Here is an 18,921-nt window from a genome sequence, read left to right on the forward strand (position 1 = left end):
GGAATTTCCCTGGTTCCAGTATTTTTTTTTTTTTATTATTTTCTGTTCTCTGGGCTTTCGCTTTATTTGCAGAAGGTTGGTTTTTCTGAGTTCATGTTATTATTATTATTTTATTTAATTATTTTTTTACTGGCAGCACTGAAACCTTTACCTTTGCCAGTAAAAAGGGGGAAAAAGGCAAATAAGAAAAGAGTTAGGGTAAAAAAAACAAAAAACAAAAACAAAACTCCAACAACCAGAAGTCGCTTTCTAGGGTATGGAGGAGAAAGACGGGAGCCATGGAAATTGAACGTGGTGGGGCAGCGTTGGCTTCGGAGAAGGTGCAGGAATGGACTCCAGTCGCTCCCTTCTTAACTGACCTGGGTTTTCCAGACAGAGAATAACATTTCTCCTTTCCTTAGTTTACCTGTGATGAACCAAGTGCTTGTCAATCTCACGTGTGCCCGCAAAGCTAAATAACAGCCCTAGTGGGGAGTGAGGGCTAATTTGTTTCCTCCTCCTCCTCCTCTTCTTCTTCCTCCTCCTCCTCCTCCTCCTCTTCTTCTTCCTCGTCTTCCTCCTCCTCCTCTTCTTCTTCCTCATCTTCCTCCTCCTCCTCTTCTTCTTCCTCCTCCTCCTCCTCCTCCTCTTCTTCTTCCTCCTCCTCCTCCTCCTCCTCTTCTTCTTCCTCGTCTTCCTCCTCCTCCTCTTCTTTTTTTCTTTTCTGGGTCTTGAGCTCAGGGCCTGAGCACTGTCCTTGGACTTTCTCAAGGCTAGAGCTCTACCCCTTGAGCCACAGCACCACTTCCAGCTTTTTTCTATGTATGTGGTACTGAGGAATCGAACCTGGGTCTTCGTGCATGCTAGGACAGCACTCGACCACTAGGCCACACTCCCGGCCCCTCCTCTTCTTTTTCTTCCTCCTCCTCCTCTTCCTCCTCCTACTCTTCCTCTCCCTCCTCCTCTTCTTCCTCGTCCTCTTCTTCCTCCTCCTCCTCTTTCTTCTTCCTCCTCCTCTTCTTCCTTCCCTTCCTCCTCCTTCTCTTTCTCCTCCTCCTCCTCCTCTTCCTCCTCCTTTTCCTCCTCCTCTTCTTCTTCCTTCCCTTCCTCCTCCTCCTCTTCCTCCTTCTCTTCCTCCTCTTCTTCTTCCTTCCCTTCCTCCTCCTCCTCCTCCTCTTCCTCCTCCTCTTCTTCTTCCTTCCCTTCCTCCTCCTCCTCTTCCTCCTCCCCTTCTTCTTCCTTCCCTTCCTCCTCCTCCTCCTCCTCCTCCTCTTCTTCCTCCTCCTCCTCCTCCTCCTCCTCTTCTTCCTCCTCCTCCTCTTTCTTCTTCCTCCTCCTCTTCTTCCTTCCCTTCCTCCTCCTTCTCTTTCTCCTCCTCCTCCTCCTCCTCTTCCTCCTTCTCTTCCTCCTCTTCTTCTTCCTTCCCTTCCTCCTCCTCCTCTTCCTCCTCCCCTTCTTCTTCCTTCCCTTCCTCCTCCTCCTCCTCCTCTTCCTCCTCCTCTTCTTCTTCCTTCCCTTCTTCCTCCTCCTCTTCCTTCTTCCTGCTTCTCTTTCTTAAAGGCTTCGACTTCACAACCCAGTAGGAGGGTGGAGAGTGCTGCCAGCCGGGTTGGTTTGCTCTGCAATGTGGCTATCTTGAAGGGCCCCTTGGAGGGGAGGAGCCTAGGGAGAGGACTGTAGGCCCTGGGGGCGTGGCCTAGGCCCTGGGGGCGTGGCCTCCACCACACCTGCTCTGCTCTCCAGTTCACTAAGGAGAATATTTTTTTTTCCCCCTTCCCACTGATTTGTCACCTCTCCACATGCCCTGAGCACCAGTCCCAGGCAGCCATGGTCTAGAACAGCCCCCACTCCCACCCAGCCCCCCAAAAGCTGTCATGCAGAACCAACCTGCTCTCCTGTGCAGTGGATTGCGGCAGGGACTGTGCCCCTGTCAGACGGCACATGTCTTCCGAGGTGGAGACCCTGGCTGTGAACCAGCTCTCCGGCATTGGGTTTTATCTCATCATGGACCCCTCATCATAATCACAGAGGCTACGTATAATTGCCCCTGTGTGTGTGTGTGTGTGTGTGTGTGTGTGTGTGTGTGTGTGTGTGAGTCTCACGGACTTTCCTGCCCCGGCTGACTTTGAACCGTCATCCTCACAGAGGAGCTGGGATGACAGGCGGGAGCCACCAGCACCCCGTTATTGAAGTGATGTGACCCCCAGGGCTAATGTCAGAGCTAACCATAAAATTAGACAAAGGGATGCACCGTTAACGGATCAAGTCTTTAATTAAACAATGGGACAGTAATCTGAGTAAGCATAGGACCAATGAAGCCTGCCACATGAGAAGACTTGTAAAAACAGAAAGGGTGGATTCAGTACTGGACCCCCCCCCACCTCTCTCTATTGAGCCCTTCACACACACCAGATGGCACACAGCGCGCCAGCTCAAACATCTCGCCTTCCAGAGAGCTTTCAACTCACTTCAGGAATCACCAAGTCTTCTCCCAGGCTCTGAACTCGTGTTTGCTGTCTGGCCAACTGACACAGACTCTGGGTTTTGGTCACTAAAGAAACCATTTATAAAGCCAAATTCTAGGTACTTCAGCGTGTCCAGCGAAATCATAACAACCGTAAGAACAAGGAAAGCTTAAACTCAATTTATAAAATGCTCTTTCCACTGTTCAAAGCCAAATGCAAGAGCTGGTTCTAGGCTTCTGGCTTTAGCCAGAGTTGAAAATAGGGAAAGTTGCTATTCACTTTCGGGGCTCTGGGCTGCTTTTCTGATGATGGAGAGGAGAGCTGGAGTTTCACAGGCCTCGCTGTAGAGGAAAATGGTGCCATTTTCTTTCTTTCTTTTTTTTTTCCTTTCATTTTCTTGGTCATGGGGCTTGAACTCAGGGCCTGAGCACTGTCTTTGGGCTTCTCAAGGCTAGCCACAGCTCCACTTCTGTGTATGTGGTACCAGGGAATCGAACCCGGGACTTTGTGCGTGCTAGGCGAGCACTCTACCACTAGGCCATGGTCCTGGTTAAATACCATTTTCTGTGATCAGAGAGGCCTTGGGCCGTGGTATTCCTCCCCCGGGAGCCTCCTCTTTGGGTTTCCCTGTGTGTGAATGTCTAGAGTCCTGCATCATTCATCCTGTCCTGGGGTATTTTCGATCTCGCTTCCACATAGAGAAAACATGGCGCCATATGTGTCTCGGAGCTTGGCTTGGGTTTGTTCTAGGCCCATCCATGTTCCTGCGAATGACATACTCTTTATTTTTTTTTTCTAATGGCGGTGTAAAATTCCATTGTATATAGATAGGCAACTACATTTTTTTCCCCTTTGGATCACCCATTTATTGTAGGGCATTCTGGGCTGTGTTCAGTAACTTGGTGTTTTGTTTTTGTTTATTTTTGAATCAGAACATCTTGGTTTGAGTTCCAGCCCCCGCCCCTGGCTTTTTGTATGTGAGATGCAGTGACTCGACGTAAACCCCTGAGCTTAAGCATATTTCTCTGTGACACAAGTAGGGATCGTAACCCGCCCCCCCCTCGCCATTGTGTGGCTCTGGTGTTATTTCTGTATTCCCTCCTAGCTGTTCAGGGACAGATGGCTGTGGATAGCCAAAAGTGGAGGAGAAAAAAAAAAAAAAAAGGTGATAATCTTGAAAAAAAAAGGGGGGGGGGCTAAACTGAATTAACTGGGCCTTATCCAAAAAGAAAAACAACAACAACAAAGCACAATGTAGAACAGCTCAGCCTGGTCTGCCACGAACGCTCGGAGGCTGGGCTGCCTGTTGAGCCAGGCATTTCAGTGTTGGCAACAGGCTTGTGGCTCGGCCCTTCTCAATGATGGCGGCCTTTGAGATGGATAAACAAGATAGAGCCAGGATTATGTAAAGCCAGCACTGAAGGAACACTGTGTGCTGATTTTGCCCCACCCAGGCCCCGTGAACCACCAGCGGACGCCTTGAAAAAAAGGAAAAAAAGCTCCCTTCAGAAGCCTGCTCTCCCCCGGGCTCCAGCTCATCCCTTAAAATCCTTGAAGTGGGGCGGCGGCTGGGGTGCGGGGGGGGGGGGGGACCCTATCCTGCCAGGATTTGGTCAGGGAGAGAGCACTGTCTCTCATGGAGCAGAGAGCTGAGGTTTGGTTTCAACATCTTTAATCTTTTTTTTCCTCTCAGACGACAGGATACACTTGCAGTATGGTTTGAGCATCAGGGGGAAAAAAACAAAACAAGAGTGTGGCAGGAAAATCTGGGTGGATCAAGTGAAGGACGGGAATAAACCATGGAAATCAGAAAAAAAATATATATATAGGGGTTTTGGGGTGGGGGACAATGAAGGAGAGGGGTGACACTGTCCAGAAAGCAATGCATTTCTGGCCTTACTCAGGTAACTGTAAAGTGCCTTTATAATCAAATTTAAATTAAAAAGAGAGGAAAAAATACATGTGAAGGAAGAGGTGATGGTACCCCAGGGGGGAAAAAAGCAGTCACTGCTTGACTTAAGTCACTCTTTCCTTCAAATGCATTTTCTCTCCATTACCACTTTATTAGGAAGAGATCCGATGTGAAAACCAATCTCTTATTTTCCTGGCCTTTTCCCTTCTTAGCTAGGTCACCTGTTTAGCAACCTGTATAAGAGCCCCAAGAACTATTGACTTTGAAAGAATACGTTGTGAGTTGGGGTTCGTGAGGCTGAGCTGTGAAAAATGTCTTTCAGCTCAGGACCCCCTCCCCCCCCCAGCCCCAGGCTTTGATTACGCTGCCCTCTGGTTCGCGTTTCTCTGACTCTTGAGAGTCTCACCGCGGATTCTCTGATGTTGATTTTCTTTTTAAACTGATTGTGTGTGTGTGTGTGTGTGTGTGTGTGTGTGTGTGTGTGTGAATATTGAGGCCGGAACTCAGAGCCAGGGCTCAGCCACACACAGCTCCACTTCTGGATTTTTTCTTTTTTTTTTGATGATGGTTTATTGGAGATGAGAGTCTTCTGCCTGGACTGGCTTCGAATCCAGAACCTCATCCCTCAGCCTCCTGAGTAGTTGGGGTGAAAGGTGGAAGCCCCGTGCCCAGACTGCTGAGTGTTTAAGTCTTTCCCCGAGGACATTGGCCTGGGACTCCAGGCGTGAGCTTCCTGGCACAGAATGTGTCGGTGGATAGCGGAGAGGAAAGAAACGATGTGGCTCCTTCTCTTTTTCCAAGAGTCTGTGCTGTGGATCTGGCCTTTTCCTCCCTGCCTGTCCTCAGATCACGGCGCCATGTGAACTTTCGCACAAGGTCAAAGCCAGAACTTGGAGGAGAACTTCTGGGGAGACAGATAGACAGTCAGTCAGACAGACAGACAGAGAGATGGATAGATAGATGGATAGATGGATGGATGGATGGATAGATAAACAGATACATAGATGGTTAAGAGAGACAGACAGACAGATGGATGGATGGATGGATGGATGGATGGATGGATGGATGGATGGAGAGATGATAGGTAGATAGATAGATTGATTGATAGAAGAATAGATGGATAGATGGATGGATAGATAGATAAACAGATACATAGATGGTTAAGAGAGAGAGACAGACAGATGGATGGAGGGATGGATGGATGGATGGATGGATGGATGGATGGAGAGATGATGGGCAGATAGATTGATAGAAGAATAGATGGATAGATGGATGGATGGATAGATAAACAGATACATAGATGGTTAAGAGAGACGACAGACAGACAGACGGATGGATGGATGGATGGATGGATGGGTGGATGGAGAGATGATGGGTAGATAGATAGATGGATAGATAGAAGAATAGATGGATAGATGGATGGATAGATAGATAAACAGATACATAGATGGTTAAGAGAGACGACAGACAGACAGACGGATGGATGGATGGATGGATGGGTGGATGGATGGATGGGTGGATGGATGGATGGATGGATGGGTGGATGGATGGATGGATGGATGGGTGGATAGATGCTAAGTAGATAGATGGATAGATAGATGAATAGATAGATGGATGCATGGGTACATAGATAAGATAGATGATAGACAGATGAACGGATGGATAGGTGGATGGATAGACAAATGCATGAATAGATAGATAGATAGATGACAGATATTTTTCAGAGCCAAAGTTTTCTGAGGACAAGTCACAACTCTGATCCAGATGTTGGCTGTTCTCTATACCCTGGAGAGGATCTGAACATTTTTTTTTAACATTCAGCTGCCAGAAATGAATCCAACGCCCAACAGTACAAAAATAATAATAATAGAAAACAGTTCTTGGAACAACCAGAGGCGGGGCTTTGGCCTCAGCTAACCCGGGGGTCAGACTCGGGCTTCTCGCGCCCACGGCTGAACTCAGCGCGGCGCTGTGTTCTTGGACGCCTCCTCTGGCTGGACGCTTTCCGGGGAAGGAAAGATAAGAAGGCCTGACTCACGGACGGACGGACTCCAGGTTGCACAAATACAGAGAAGCCGAGGGCTTGCGAGGTTGCCTGTGGGCCTGGCTGGAACCACGGCAGAGAACAAACCCTGGGACCTTCCGAGTGTCTTTCTGTGACCGTCAAGGCCTCAGCAATCCGGTCACTGAGACCCTCCTGCCCGTCACCCCGGCTGCTCAGGAGGCTGAGATCTGAGGATGGCGGTTCAAAGCCAGCCTGGGCAGGAAAGTCTGCGAGACTCTGATCTCCAATAAACCACCAGAAAACCAGACGTGGAGCTGTGGCTCAAGTGGTAGAGGACCAGCCTTGAGTGAAAAGAGCTCAGGGACAGCATCCAGGCCCTGAGTTCGAACCCCACGACTCTCATTCCCCTTTCCCTACCCAGCAGAAAAGGGCAGCTTCCCAAGAGAAGCTGGAATCATAGATAGGGCTGGGGCGGGGGGATTGGGGAGCTACAGTCTCGAGGATTATCAGACCCCCCGATTCTTAGGGGGTCTGCGTTTCTGCCCTCAAGCATCCTCCTCCTCCTCCTTCCCTCCCCGAAATCCTTCCTTCCCACCGGGCCAGCCCAGCTCCTGTTTCTTGGGTGGGTCAGTAACGTTCGTAGCTTTCTCTGCCTCTGTCTCTCTTGCTCTCCCAGGGTCTCTCTGTCTCTGTGTCTGTCTGTCTGTCTGTCTGCCTTTCAGGAAATTCCCTAAAGCAGTATGGGGAAGGGGCGGGGGGAGGCAGACCCAGAGGAGAGGAGAATCTGGAAAGATGGAGAGCTAAGCTGGCTGTGGGGAGGAGGGAGAAGAAACTCTCCTCCATCCATGCCCCCGCCACAGAACCAGATTCCGGGGCCATTCTGGGCTCCTGAGGTCCAGGCTTGTCTGAGGGGTGGGCGGGGTGCGGGGCCTGGAGAGGCTTAGTCACATGTAAGCCATTTTCCAGGGCTTCGGGGAGCAGATCCGTGAGAAAGGAGTGGGCAGGCTGCAGAAGACGGATGTGGATTTATTTACCTACTTATTTATTATTTTTATTTGTGTGTTTGTTTAACTAGTGACCCTGCCCTCACTTCCTGAACTCAGACCAACCCACACCGGTGTGTTTGTTTTTCCATGTTGCACAATGTCTGCCACAACCAGAGTACATTTACTCAAAGCCAAATAAACCGGGGGCTGCGTCCTGGCCCAGGCAAGTCGGAGGGAAGCAGAATGGACAACCGGCTGTGGAGTGGGGCGGGTGTGGTGTGCGAAGCAGTCGGAGACCAAGGCTGCCTGGACTCGACTGAACCAACTGCCCTGACAGCACAGAGAGAAACCAGCAAGGCAGGGCCCCTTGTTCACTGCGCCTGCCTGGCTACTCCATGTTCAAACTCAATAATGTTAGCCTCGTTGTCTTCATTCCCCCTCCTCCTCTTTCTCCTCCTCCTCCTCCTCCTCCTCCTCCTCTTCCTCCCCCTCCTCCTCCTCCTCTTCCTCCTCCTCCCCCTTCTCCTCCTCCTCCTCCCCCTCCTCCTCCTCCTCCTCCCCCCTCCTCTTCCCTGTCAGTTATGGGACTTGAGCTGTGGGCCTGGGAGCTGTGACTAAGCCCCAGGTAGGGGTGGGGTCTCCGGTTGCGTCCAGCTCTCCAGTGCTGTCCTCTCGCACCCCTGGCTCTTCTCAAGATTTAAATGAAGTTCATTGGACATGAGAACCAACCAGCCCTCAGACCCCCGCCAGCTCCTCATTCATCCGGGGCCAGGAAGCGGGTGGCAGGGCTGGGAATGGTGGACTCGGCCCTCTGGCATTGGGCCTCCATGTCCTTTATAATTTTTGCCCATCCTGGTCTTGAACGCAGGACCCTGGGCTCTGTCCCTGGGCTCCTTTTTGCTCCAGGCTGGCGTTCTACCGCTTGAGTCACAGCACCACGGCAGGCTTCTTGTTTATTTTCGAGTAGTTTGTTGTAGATGAGAGTCCTCTGGACTTTCCTGCCCCGGTTGGCTTTGAACCACCGTTCTCCCATCTCCGCCTCCTGAGGAGCTGAGCTGGCAGGCCTGAGCTCAAGCGCCTGGCTGCGGGGTGATCGGATGGCTGCCGCTCCTGTGTGCACAGGCCGGCGCCCGCCTCCCCGCCTCCCCGCCTCCCCGCCTCCCCGCCCAGGGCTCTGGCATTTCTCCCTGCAGAGGAACAGGCAGGCCTTTGACGCTTGAACCAGTGCAGCCATGAGCTGCTGCAGCTGTTGCTGCTGCTGCTTCCTCTTCTTCTTCTTCTTCTTCTTCTTCTTCCTCTTCTTCTTCTTCTTCTTCTTCTTCTTCTTCTTCTTCTTCTTCTTCTTCTTCTTCTTCTTCTTCTCCTCCTCCTCCACCTCCTCCCCCTCCTCCTCTTCCCCCTCCTCCCCCTGCACCTCCTCCCCTCCCCCTCCTCCCTCTCTCCTCCTCCTCCTCCTTCTCTTTGCCACCTTGGTTCTTTTCTGCAGGGCCTGCTGGGAACAAGGGGACATCTGTGTCTGGACAGGAAGAGGCCGTGGTCCGGGGCGTCAGGCCAGGGGGTCCCCCACCCTCTGCATCCCACGCTGGCCGCACACCACACCTGCTCCGTCCCAGCCGGCCTGGGCGCCAGGGCCCCGCGTCCCCACCCAGGCCTGAGCCCTTTTATCTTCCTGGCCACGGGGGCCTGGACCCTCAGGCTGCCCCCCCCCAGCATGGCCCCCGCGGTGAGCCAGCACGGGTGGGTGACTCTCGCCTGAGTCTTCGCCGTGAAGCGCTCGCAGTTCAGAAGGGCAAGCCCTGGGGTCGCCTTGTTTATTTAAAATGTATTTCTTTATTTATTTTGGTCCAGTCCTGGGCTTGAACTCAGGGCCTGAGCGCTGTCCTTGGGTTTTCTCAAGGCTGGAGCTCTACCACTTGAGCCTCAGCACCACTTCTGGCTTTTTCTGTGTATGTGGAACTGAGGAATCGAACCCAGGGCTTCCTGCATGCTAAGCCCTCTACCACTAGAGTGCTCTTAAAATTCATTTTCATTGTGGTGATAAAGGCGATGGGCAGAGGGGTGACAGCTCCCCGAGTCAGGGAGTCAGGTCCCAGGACATTTCTTTGAGGACGCCGTCCCCCCCTTCCCTCGCTGTCTCCCCATTTTCCCCTCCCATCCCCACGCACAAGTGGTGGCGTCCATTCTCCACGTCGTGTCCAGCGAGGACCACGGCTGCCTCTGTCCACCTCTGTCCTCCATGTCTGTGCCCCCCTCCCCTCCTCCCCCAGAGACAGAGAAACCAACACTCGAGAGGAAAAGAAAAGAAAGCCACGAAGGAGAAAATAAATCTCTGTTTCTGCCTCCTGGAGTTCATCTTGAGAGGCTTTTTATTTATTTATTCACACGGGATGGGAAAGGCTCGGCAACATGAATTTCCTTCCTTCCTTCCTTCCTTCCTTCCTTCCTTCCTTCCTTCCTGTCCTCCCCCCACTCTCTCTCTCTAATGTATTTGGTTCATTTCTTTGGAGTTCAGAACATGGAACCATCCCTTAACTTTTGACACCCCCCAAATCCCAAATAACCCCAACAACCAACCCTACAACAACGTCAGAGCTCTCTGTAGTGCTTGCATGGCTGGCGCCGTCTCGGCCCACCCTGTCCTCGGGAAAGCCAGTGAATGAATGAATGAATGAATGAATGAGTGACTGACTGGTTCTGGTGTTGCTATGGAGCTCAGGACCCTGAAGGGAGGAGGAGGAGGAGGAGGAGGAGGAGGAGGAGGAGGAGGAGGAGGAGGAGAATTCAGAGTTCTTCCTTCGGGGTGGTGTCTTCAGATTTATTATCTTCTCTCTAAAAAGAATCAGAACACAAGCATTGGTGATTATCATTAGTGTGTGTGTGTGTGTGGTGGTCCTGGGACTTGAACTCGGGGCCTGAGCTCTTTCACTCCAGGCTTGGCGCTCTACCACTTGAGCCACAGTCCCGACCTTTTCATTTTCAGTGGTTTGTGTTAGCTACGTTTCAGAGAAGGTCTTGCGCCTTCGGCCTGGACCACGATCCCCTCACTTCTGCCTCCCACCGCGCTGGGATTCCTGCTGGCCCGTCCCTGGCCCAGCTGTGGAGAGGAGGGGACGGACGCTCCGTCCCTCCCCCCCTGAACTTACCAGCAGCTTCCCGGCCAGGAAGCCGGCACAGAATCCCTTCACCTGCTCCTCGTCCACCCGGGAGACGGGCAGCGTGTCCCACTGGTCGTCCAGCGTCCGGTAAATCGCCAGGGCCGGCAGCTGAGTCTCCCTCAGCCTGAAGTACTGCACCACTTTCCTGTTGTCCTTCTGGCCGCTGTCCACCAGGACGAAGAGGATCTGCAGGCCAAGAGGACAAAGGAGTCACGGGGAAGAGGGTGGGGCTGGGTCGGTCGTCTGTGTGACCTCGGGGTTTAAAGGCCTCTCCCTGCCATGGCTCTGATATCCGAGTTTTAAATGAATGAATGAATGACTGACTGAATGAGTGCTAAGTTGCTACTGGGCCTGGAGCTCAGGGCCAGGGCACACTGCCTTTTCGCTTTTCTTGCTCGAGGCTGGAGCTCTGCCGCTTGAGCCACAGCACCATTCATGGCTTTTAGACGGAGATCAGAGTCTCCCAGACTTTCCGGCCCGGGCTGGCTTTGAACTATGATCCTCACAGCTCAGTGGCTGGGCCTGAGCTCGGCCTGTCTTGTCTTTCCTCTCTGCCCACCGATGGAGGAGAAGACAGAGCTGACTTAGCCCACCATGAGCAGATGGGACCCCATGCAGCCCCCCCACCCCGCCCCTGCCCACCCACCTCTCCCTGGAAGAGCTTGGCCGTCCTCCGGTAGATGGACAGGTTCTCCTCGAACCCCGGGGACGCTTTGTCCATGATCAGGAGGAGGTGAACCTGGATCTGGGTGTTGAAGAAGCCCAGTACTGTCTGGCAAAGGGGAATGCAGAGACAGACAGACAGACAGACACACAGACAGACCGGCGAGAAGGAAGGAAAAGAGAGAAGGGAAGGAGAAAGGGAGAGGCAGAGAGAGGGGAGAAAGAGGGCAGGGAGAGAGGAGGGGGGACAGCGTGAGACTCTGATCTCCAATGAACCACCAGAAAACCAGACGTGGAGCTGTGGTTCAAGGGGTAGAGCGCCAGCCTGGAGGGAAAGAAGCTCGGGGACAGCGCCCAGGCCCTGAGTTCAAGACCCAGGACTGACCAAAGGGGAGGGAAAAAAAAGGGTGCTGACACAAATAACACTAAGGAAGATCAGAGCCCCGGGGGCCGACCACGGGACTGGAGGCCACGGGCCCGTGACTTGCCATGGCGTTGTACTCTGTCACCAGGCGCAGGTCGTTGATGTGAATGAATCGGCTGAGCGTGGCGGCGTCCAGGCCGGCGAGGGTCTGCTCCTCCAGCCTCAGCTGCTCGTTGTCTACCTGGGGACGGAGCGTCAACGACCCGCTGGTGAACACGTGGCTACGTGGTGTCCATTTATCCCACACACGGGCTTTGCTTCCCAGAGTTTGGTTTTCCCGACAACGAGTCTGGAATGGCGGGATGGCTGTTATACACCATCTCCACGCCCATGAAGACTGGCGTCGGTGACTCACCACCTCACCATTCCCTGGCTCCACCGTGAAGAACGGGGGTTCTCAGCCGCTGCTGTGGGATTCATCAGCCAATCCCAGCTGTGCACGCGGGGACATTGGTTTCTCCTCCCTCCCTCTTCTCTTTCTTTCTTTCCTCTTTTTCTTCCTTTCTTTCCTTCTATCTTCTGTATTTATTTTTTAGCACTACTGAGGTTTGAACCGGCTCTTGTGCTGCGGGGTAGGGGCTCTTACACGTGAACCACGCTTCCAGCCCCGTTCCTTTTCAGCTAGGATCTCAGGCCTTCGCCCAGGGCTGGATTTGAACTCTGCTCTCCTTCCTTCACCTCCTGGCATTGCAGGCTCCGTGGACCCTGTCTGGAATGTCTCTCCACTCTGCCCAGCGCACAGCTTCAGCAGGAGGTGAGCTCAGCCTCCCGAGAGCCGGGACACCAGGCGTCACCCACCCTCTCTTCACGGTCGTCTCCCGTGGGTTAATGAATGTATCAATGAGCCTGAGACCCTTTCCGTGACCCTGGACTTGGGCTGCCATCTCCTCATGGGTGGAATGGCTCCTGCCCGTCCTCCCAGCCCCTCAGGAGGCTGAGATCTGAGGATCACAGGTTCAAAGCCAGCCCGGGCAGGAAAGTCCAGGAGACTCTGATCTCCAGTGAACCACCAGAAAACCAGACGTGGAGCTGTGGTTCAAGTGGTAGAGCGCCAGCCTGGAGTGGACAGCGCCCAGGCCCTGAGTTCAAGACCCAGGTACACACACACACACACACACACACACACACACACACACACACACAGATCTACTTTTCCTGGAGCTTTGCCAGCTGGCCTGTTGTTTTTCTGTACTTTAAAGCCACTGTGACCACCAAAATCACTCGCCATCAGGACCTTTGACCATCGCGCACACCCAGAGGCTTCCCGATTGTATTTTTTCTAGGAACTCTGAGGCCCGGTGCCTGCACCGCCTCGCTGACCCCACCGCTGGGCTGGAGCCCGGGGCCTTGGGCCTGAGTTTCCCAGCAACCACCCAGACTTCCCAGAACTAGACTACAGGAAGCGGTAGCCGAGCCAGGTGTCTGGAACCTGAGGAATGCAGGCCAGGGAGGGAGACACACACACACACACACACACACACACACACACACACACACACACACCGGCCAGGCTTTTAAAAACATATCCGATTATTTCATTATTTTATAAACGAATGCATTCTGGAATATTCATGCGACTCCTGGAAACCACCTCGGAACAGGAAATCTGCTGGCCAGGGCAAGAAATTATTATGTATAATACTCTGGGCAGAAAAATCTGACCCTGGGAACGGAGAGTTGGGAATGTTACTTTCCTTTCCCCCTAAAAAAACATTTTATTCTATATTAAGTATATTTGGAAAGCATTTCTGCTTAAGAGCTCATATGATTTGTATCACTGAGAAAAGAAGCAGCAGAGGGGGAGGGGGGAAAGGGCAGGAAAAGTCAGCAAAAGCTGTATTTGTGGAATTTTATCATTTTCCAAACACAGTGCAGAGTAAGTTAAAAAAAAAGGGGGGGGAGCCGGGCTCAGCTCTGTCATCCCAGCTGCTCAGGAGGGTGAGATGTGGGGATCGTGGTTCAAAGCCAACCTAGGCAGAAAAGTCCTTGAGACTTTTTTTTTGTCGGTCCTGGGACTTGAACTCAGGGCCTGGGCGCTGTCCACTCCAGGCTGGCGCTCTACCCCTTGAACCACAGCTCCATGTCCAATTTTCTGGTGGTTTATTGGAGATCAGAGTCTCTCCTAATCTAAAGGCTTGGGGAGGGGCGGGGTCCTAATTTGTCCCCACTGCCTGCTTCTAATCAAGCCTGTCTAGCTTACATCCCGTTGGCCACCAGTGCGTTTTTTTCAGGGCTAGCCGAGTGGGCCAGGTCATCAATTCCCAACTGCATTCATTTAAAAACAAGACACAAAAGTCTCCCCAGAGCCATGAATTTTCCTTCGCGGCGTCCAAACTTTCTCTCCCGTTGATTCTCAGCTCAGGCCTCCTTCACGTTTTATTTTATTTTTATTTTTTTTCCCTCTGTCCCCAGGTTTTCCACACCGCCTTTCTCCTTCGAGCACTTTCTAATCCGTGGGATTGCTGTTCGTGTTGTAAATACTTGGACTTTACGATGGTAAGATTTATGTCTTTATCACCACTGTCTGACACAGGGTGGGGCCAACTTGCCAAACCATAAAATCGTGGGGCTCAAAATACCCTGGGAAAGGAAGGTGCCTGAACCCCTTTATTTATTTACTTCTTTATTTTTTGCCAGTCCTGGGCTTGAGCTCAGGGCCTGAGCACTGTCCTTGGACTTTCTCAAGGCTAGAGCTCTGCCATTTGAGCCCCACTTCTGGCTTTTTCTATGTATGTGGTACCGAGGAATCGAACCCCTGAACCCCTTTATTGTACAGACAAAAGGGTTGGTGGTACTGAGTGCTAAGTACCTTTTGATTGTCCCCAAGTCCTCAGCAGACAGAGCCTGACGACTCATGCCCTGTCCTTCTCCCCGTCTCTGCCACACCTGTCTGGCCGGCTGGCACTGAGTCACCTTGCTGGTCAACAATGTCCCTGGACTTGAACTTGACACCTCAACCCACCCAGCCACAGCAGCCAGACACTGGACGTTCTATCCTGGTGTCACCGGTGGAGGAATCGCCCGCCCCTCGGGGCCAGGCCTGCGAGAGGCCTCCGGCTGTCCACCCCGACTCACCCGGCGGAAGAGAGAGATGGTGCTGCCCGTAATGTTGTAATGGCGCAGGACGTGGGAGTGGTTGGTGATGCCAAAGGGCACGTCCTCGAACTCCCGGGCCACGCTGTGGAACACGGACACGACTGGCGCTTCCAGATCCTAACACCAACGAACGAGACGTCAGAGCACGCACACAGGAGGCACTGGAGCTGGGCAGGAGCTGGCGAGGGAGGAGAGGCGGGGGGTCCCTGCTGGAAGACAGTGGGGCGCAGGCCTCCCGTCCATCAAGCCAGCATGGGCCTTGCAGAAGGCCGGCCCCAGGGGCAGTGGGCATTTCGCTTTGGAGATCGCCAGGCTGGGTGGATTCGTGGGTCACCCACGAGCTGTGGTCAGGCCGTGGAGCTCGGAGTGTCCTGGCCGTGAGTGGGGGTTTTACAGAAGTGGAGAGTCCTGGAGGGAGCCGACTGGGCCCATGGGAGCAGACAAGACGTTTGGGGGACACTTTGTGGACACCAAAAAAAAACCCCACCAAGAAAAGGAAAAAAATATATATATGAGACAGATGGGAAAAAAAGCTTTTTTTCCCCATCCAATCAGAAGACTCCCTGCAGAACATATATATATATATATATATATACATAATATATATAATATATATAATATACACCTCAGCCAATCAGCTCCAAGAATGGAGGAGCCAATCAGAGCACTTCCTGCAGAATATCTATAGCTCTATACTATATATGTATATAGATGTCTATATCTCTATATTATATATGTATATAGATATCTATATCTCTGTATTATATATGTATATAGATATCTATATATTTATAGGTATATAGATATCTATATCTCTATATTATATATGTATATAGATATATATCTCTATATTATATATGTATATAGATGTCTATATCTCTATATTATATATGTATATAGATATATATCTCTATATTATATATGTATATAGATGTCTATATCTCTATATTATATATGTATATAGATATCTATATCTATATTTATAGGTATATAGATATCTATCGCTATATCTCTGTATTATATATGTATATAGATATCTATATCTCTATATATCTATGTATATAGATATCTATATCTCTATATTATATATGTATATAGGTATCTATATCTCTATCTATATAGATATCTATATCTCTATATTATATATGTATATAGATATTGATATCTGTATCTCTGTATTATATATGTATATAGATGTCTATATCTCTGTATGATATATGTATATATAGATATCTATATCTCTATATTATATATGTATGTAGATATTGATATCTGTATCTCTATATTATATATGTATATAGATATCTATATCTCTGTATTATATATGTATATAGATATTGATATCTATATCTCTATATTATATATGTATATAGATATCTATATCTCTGTATGATATATGTATATAGATGTCTATATCTCTATATTATCTATATCTCTATATTATATATGTATATAGATATCTATATCTCTATATTATATATGTATATAGATATATATCTCTATATTATATATGTATATAGATGTCTATATCTCTATATTATCTATATCTCTATATTATATATGTATATAGATATCTATATCTCTATATTATATATGTATATAGATGTCTATATCTCTATATTATCTATATCTCTATATTATATATGTATATAGATATCTATATCTCTATATTATATATGTATATAGATATCTATATCTCTATATTATCTATATCTCTATATTATATATGTTGACCCTCAGCTAATCAGACTCGGAATAAATCCTAGATATAGGAGACAGGGAGGAGAGGGAGAGAGGGAAGAAGGAAAGGGGAGGGGAGGGAGAAGGAGGAGGAGAGGGAGGGGACGAGGAGGCGAGGGGAGGAAGGGAGGGAGCCCCTCCTTCCCGCGCAGGGGCCCCTGGCTTCTGCTTTCCCAGAGCCCTTCTCTGTCTGCTTTAACCACTTCAGTTCTCCTCCGTGCGCCATGCACCGGCCAATGCCACCCTGAGCCCGGGGCCTGCCACCGGGCACGGCGTCTCTGCCCTGCCCCCGAGGTGAGGGCAGGATGCAGGACTTCCCGGCCATTCTGGAACCTAGGTCTGCAGCAGCACCAGAGAGTGGGGAGGGGAGTGGACGCCGGGCGGCCTGGGTGTCCACTGGCTCTGCGTGTGTGTGCGTGTGTGTGTGTGTGCGCATGCCAGCCCTGGGTACTGAACTCGTCACCTGGGCACCGGCCCGACCCTCTTCTCTTTCATCTGTGCTGGCCTCTGGCGGCCGTTGGCATGGCTGCTCCTTCCTCAGGCTCTGCCCAGGCAGCTGGCCCTGCCCTGCCCCTGCTGGGCATTTCCCAGGGTGGCTTCGCCCGTCTGCTTTGTCCAGCCGCGCCCCCGGAGCCCAGGGTGTGAGTGTGGCGGCTGTGAGCTGGGGTGAGTGAATGCAGACCCACCAGAGGTGTCTGGGGAGAGAGCTGGGTGGCTCCCGCCTGTCACCCCAGCTCCTCAGGAGGTTGAGATCTGAGGATCACAGGTTCAAAGCCAGCCCGGGCAGGAAAGTCCAGGAGACTCTGATCTTCAATGAACCACCAGAAAACCAGATGTGGAGTTGTGGTTCAAGGGGTAGAGCGCCAGCCTGGAGGGAAAGAAGCTCAGGGACAGCGCCCAGGCGCTGAGTTCAAGACCCAGGACTGACAGAACAAAACAAAACAAAAAGTCAGGTCAGCAAGTGGCCGGCGCTGGTCCATCACAAGGAAAGAGAAACAGACTCATGGGTCTTAGGACCGTGTGTGCAAGAAAGATGGCAGTGCCTTGATGGAATGTTCCAGAAAGTCACAGGTCTTCACCGACAAGCCAGGCGCCCATGCTGGCTCCCCAGTCCCACAGCTGTGTCCTTCACGGCTCCCTGAGGGGGCACGCCAGGACTTGGGGGGGGGAGGGTGGAGCTGGGGGGGGACGAGGCACCAACCTGGAAAAAGCCTATGAGAGTCACCTCTGCTGCTGCCACAAAGTCCACGGCCGCCGGGACGTCAGCCAGCCACACGGGGCCCTGAGTGACACTGGTGTCATCTAGAGACGGAGAACGAGGGACAGAGACAGTCAGAGAGAGACAGAGAGACAGGGAGAGGGTAGAGACAGAGCGACAGAGGTAAACCGAGGGAGACAGGGAGAGAAACAGACACAGGGAGAAACTGAGGCAGAGAGCTCTTCAGAAAAAGAGAGTGAGGCAGAGAGAAAGAGAGACACACAGAGACACTGAGACACCACAGACGTAGGTTTTGGGGTGCTGTGTGGGCAAGAAGCACCCCTAAATACTGAGAGCAGCTCACAGGCCTCTTGTCGTCATGCAAACACCAAAAAAAATCATTCCTAGGAATGCAGTTACCACTGGAAGACTTTATATATTATTATTATTATTGTTATTATTATTATTATTATTATTATTTTCACTGACACAGGCGAGGTCTCTCTGCTGCCATCTGGCCTCTCCCCAGAGAACATGTGATTAGATTTCTTCTCAGGCTGCTTGCTGGGGGTTCAAGACCACCCAGAATTTTCTAGGTGTGGATGGAAAACACCCAGAGAAGGACTGTGGCCCCCCATGCCCCACACCCCACTTCTTCTGTTAAATTCTGGGGCTCCCCCAGGGCGTTTTCTTTTACCTGTGGATTCTTCAGCTTCGGTGGTGACCCCGGGGGTTGGGCCACAGGCGAGGAGGAAGAGGAGGAGGGGGAGGAAGGGGAGCCCCCATCTGGGCTCACATCTGGACCCCACAGTTTCCATGCTCCAGCTGCTGGACCCCTACACCAGTGTTTTGGGGTTGAGGGATCCGGGCCTGAGAGGCCTGCTAGGAAATTGGCTGTGGGGCTCTGGGTCCCTCTGGGAAACCTGCAGGTGGCAGGGTGGCAGGGGAGGCGGAATGAAAGCCCCCCCCCCCCCAGTGTACACAGCAGGAGGGAAACTCCGCCAGGCAGTCTGTTTAGAAAGAACTGGGAGAGAGCTGGGTGCTGGAAGCTCCCTGTGGATTCGGGGGGCAGGGATACAAAGGCAAATCCCGGTGGGAAGCAGAAGGCACTGCTGGAACTGTCCAGGGAAGGGAGGACGGGAAAATGCCCACACTGGAAATGCCGGGCAGCTGGCTTCGGCCCGGCCACCAAATCCAAGAGGAGATTTCGATGAGATAGAGCTTAGGAGACACTTCCAGAGGAGAAGAGAGGGCCGGATCTGAGCCACGAGCACGGCAGGAGGGTGGGGGGTACGTGT

General features: G+C 51.5%; 1 protein-coding gene across 1 annotated transcript; it reads right to left on the reverse strand.

Annotated features, from left to right (window-relative positions):
* Positions 1-9,897: 9,897 nt before the first annotated feature.
* Positions 9,898-18,441, reverse strand: Erp27 (endoplasmic reticulum protein 27). The gene is made up of 7 exons (XM_090324447.1): positions 18,420-18,441; positions 17,627-17,727; positions 14,665-14,802; positions 11,654-11,770; positions 11,149-11,274; positions 10,491-10,688; positions 9,898-10,176 (listed from the first exon to the last, which is right to left on the reverse strand). The coding sequence occupies exons 1-7, from the start codon at positions 18,439-18,441 to the stop codon at positions 10,129-10,131; spliced, it is 750 nt and encodes a 249-aa protein (XP_090180573.1). The 3' UTR covers positions 9,898-10,128.
* Positions 18,442-18,921: the final 480 nt, after the last annotated feature.

Source organism: Megascapheus bottae, chromosome 35 (assembly GCF_031878675.1).
Source record: "Megascapheus bottae isolate mThoBot1 chromosome 35, mThoBot2.hap1, whole genome shotgun sequence".
Taxonomy (NCBI): Eukaryota; Metazoa; Chordata; class Mammalia; order Rodentia; family Geomyidae; genus Megascapheus; species Megascapheus bottae.

Coding starts and splice junctions, on each gene's coding strand:
- Erp27 (XM_090324447.1), bottom strand. CDS start 18,441: ATGGAAACTGTGGGGTCCAGAT. Junction 11,771..14,664: donor CCATCTCTCTCTTCCGCCGG/GTGAGTCGGGGT, acceptor CTCCGTCCCCAG/GTAGACAACGAGCAGCTGAG. Junction 11,275..11,653: donor TGACAGAGTACAACGCCATG/GCAAGTCACGGG, acceptor CCCCTTTGCCAG/ACAGTACTGGGCTTCTTCAA.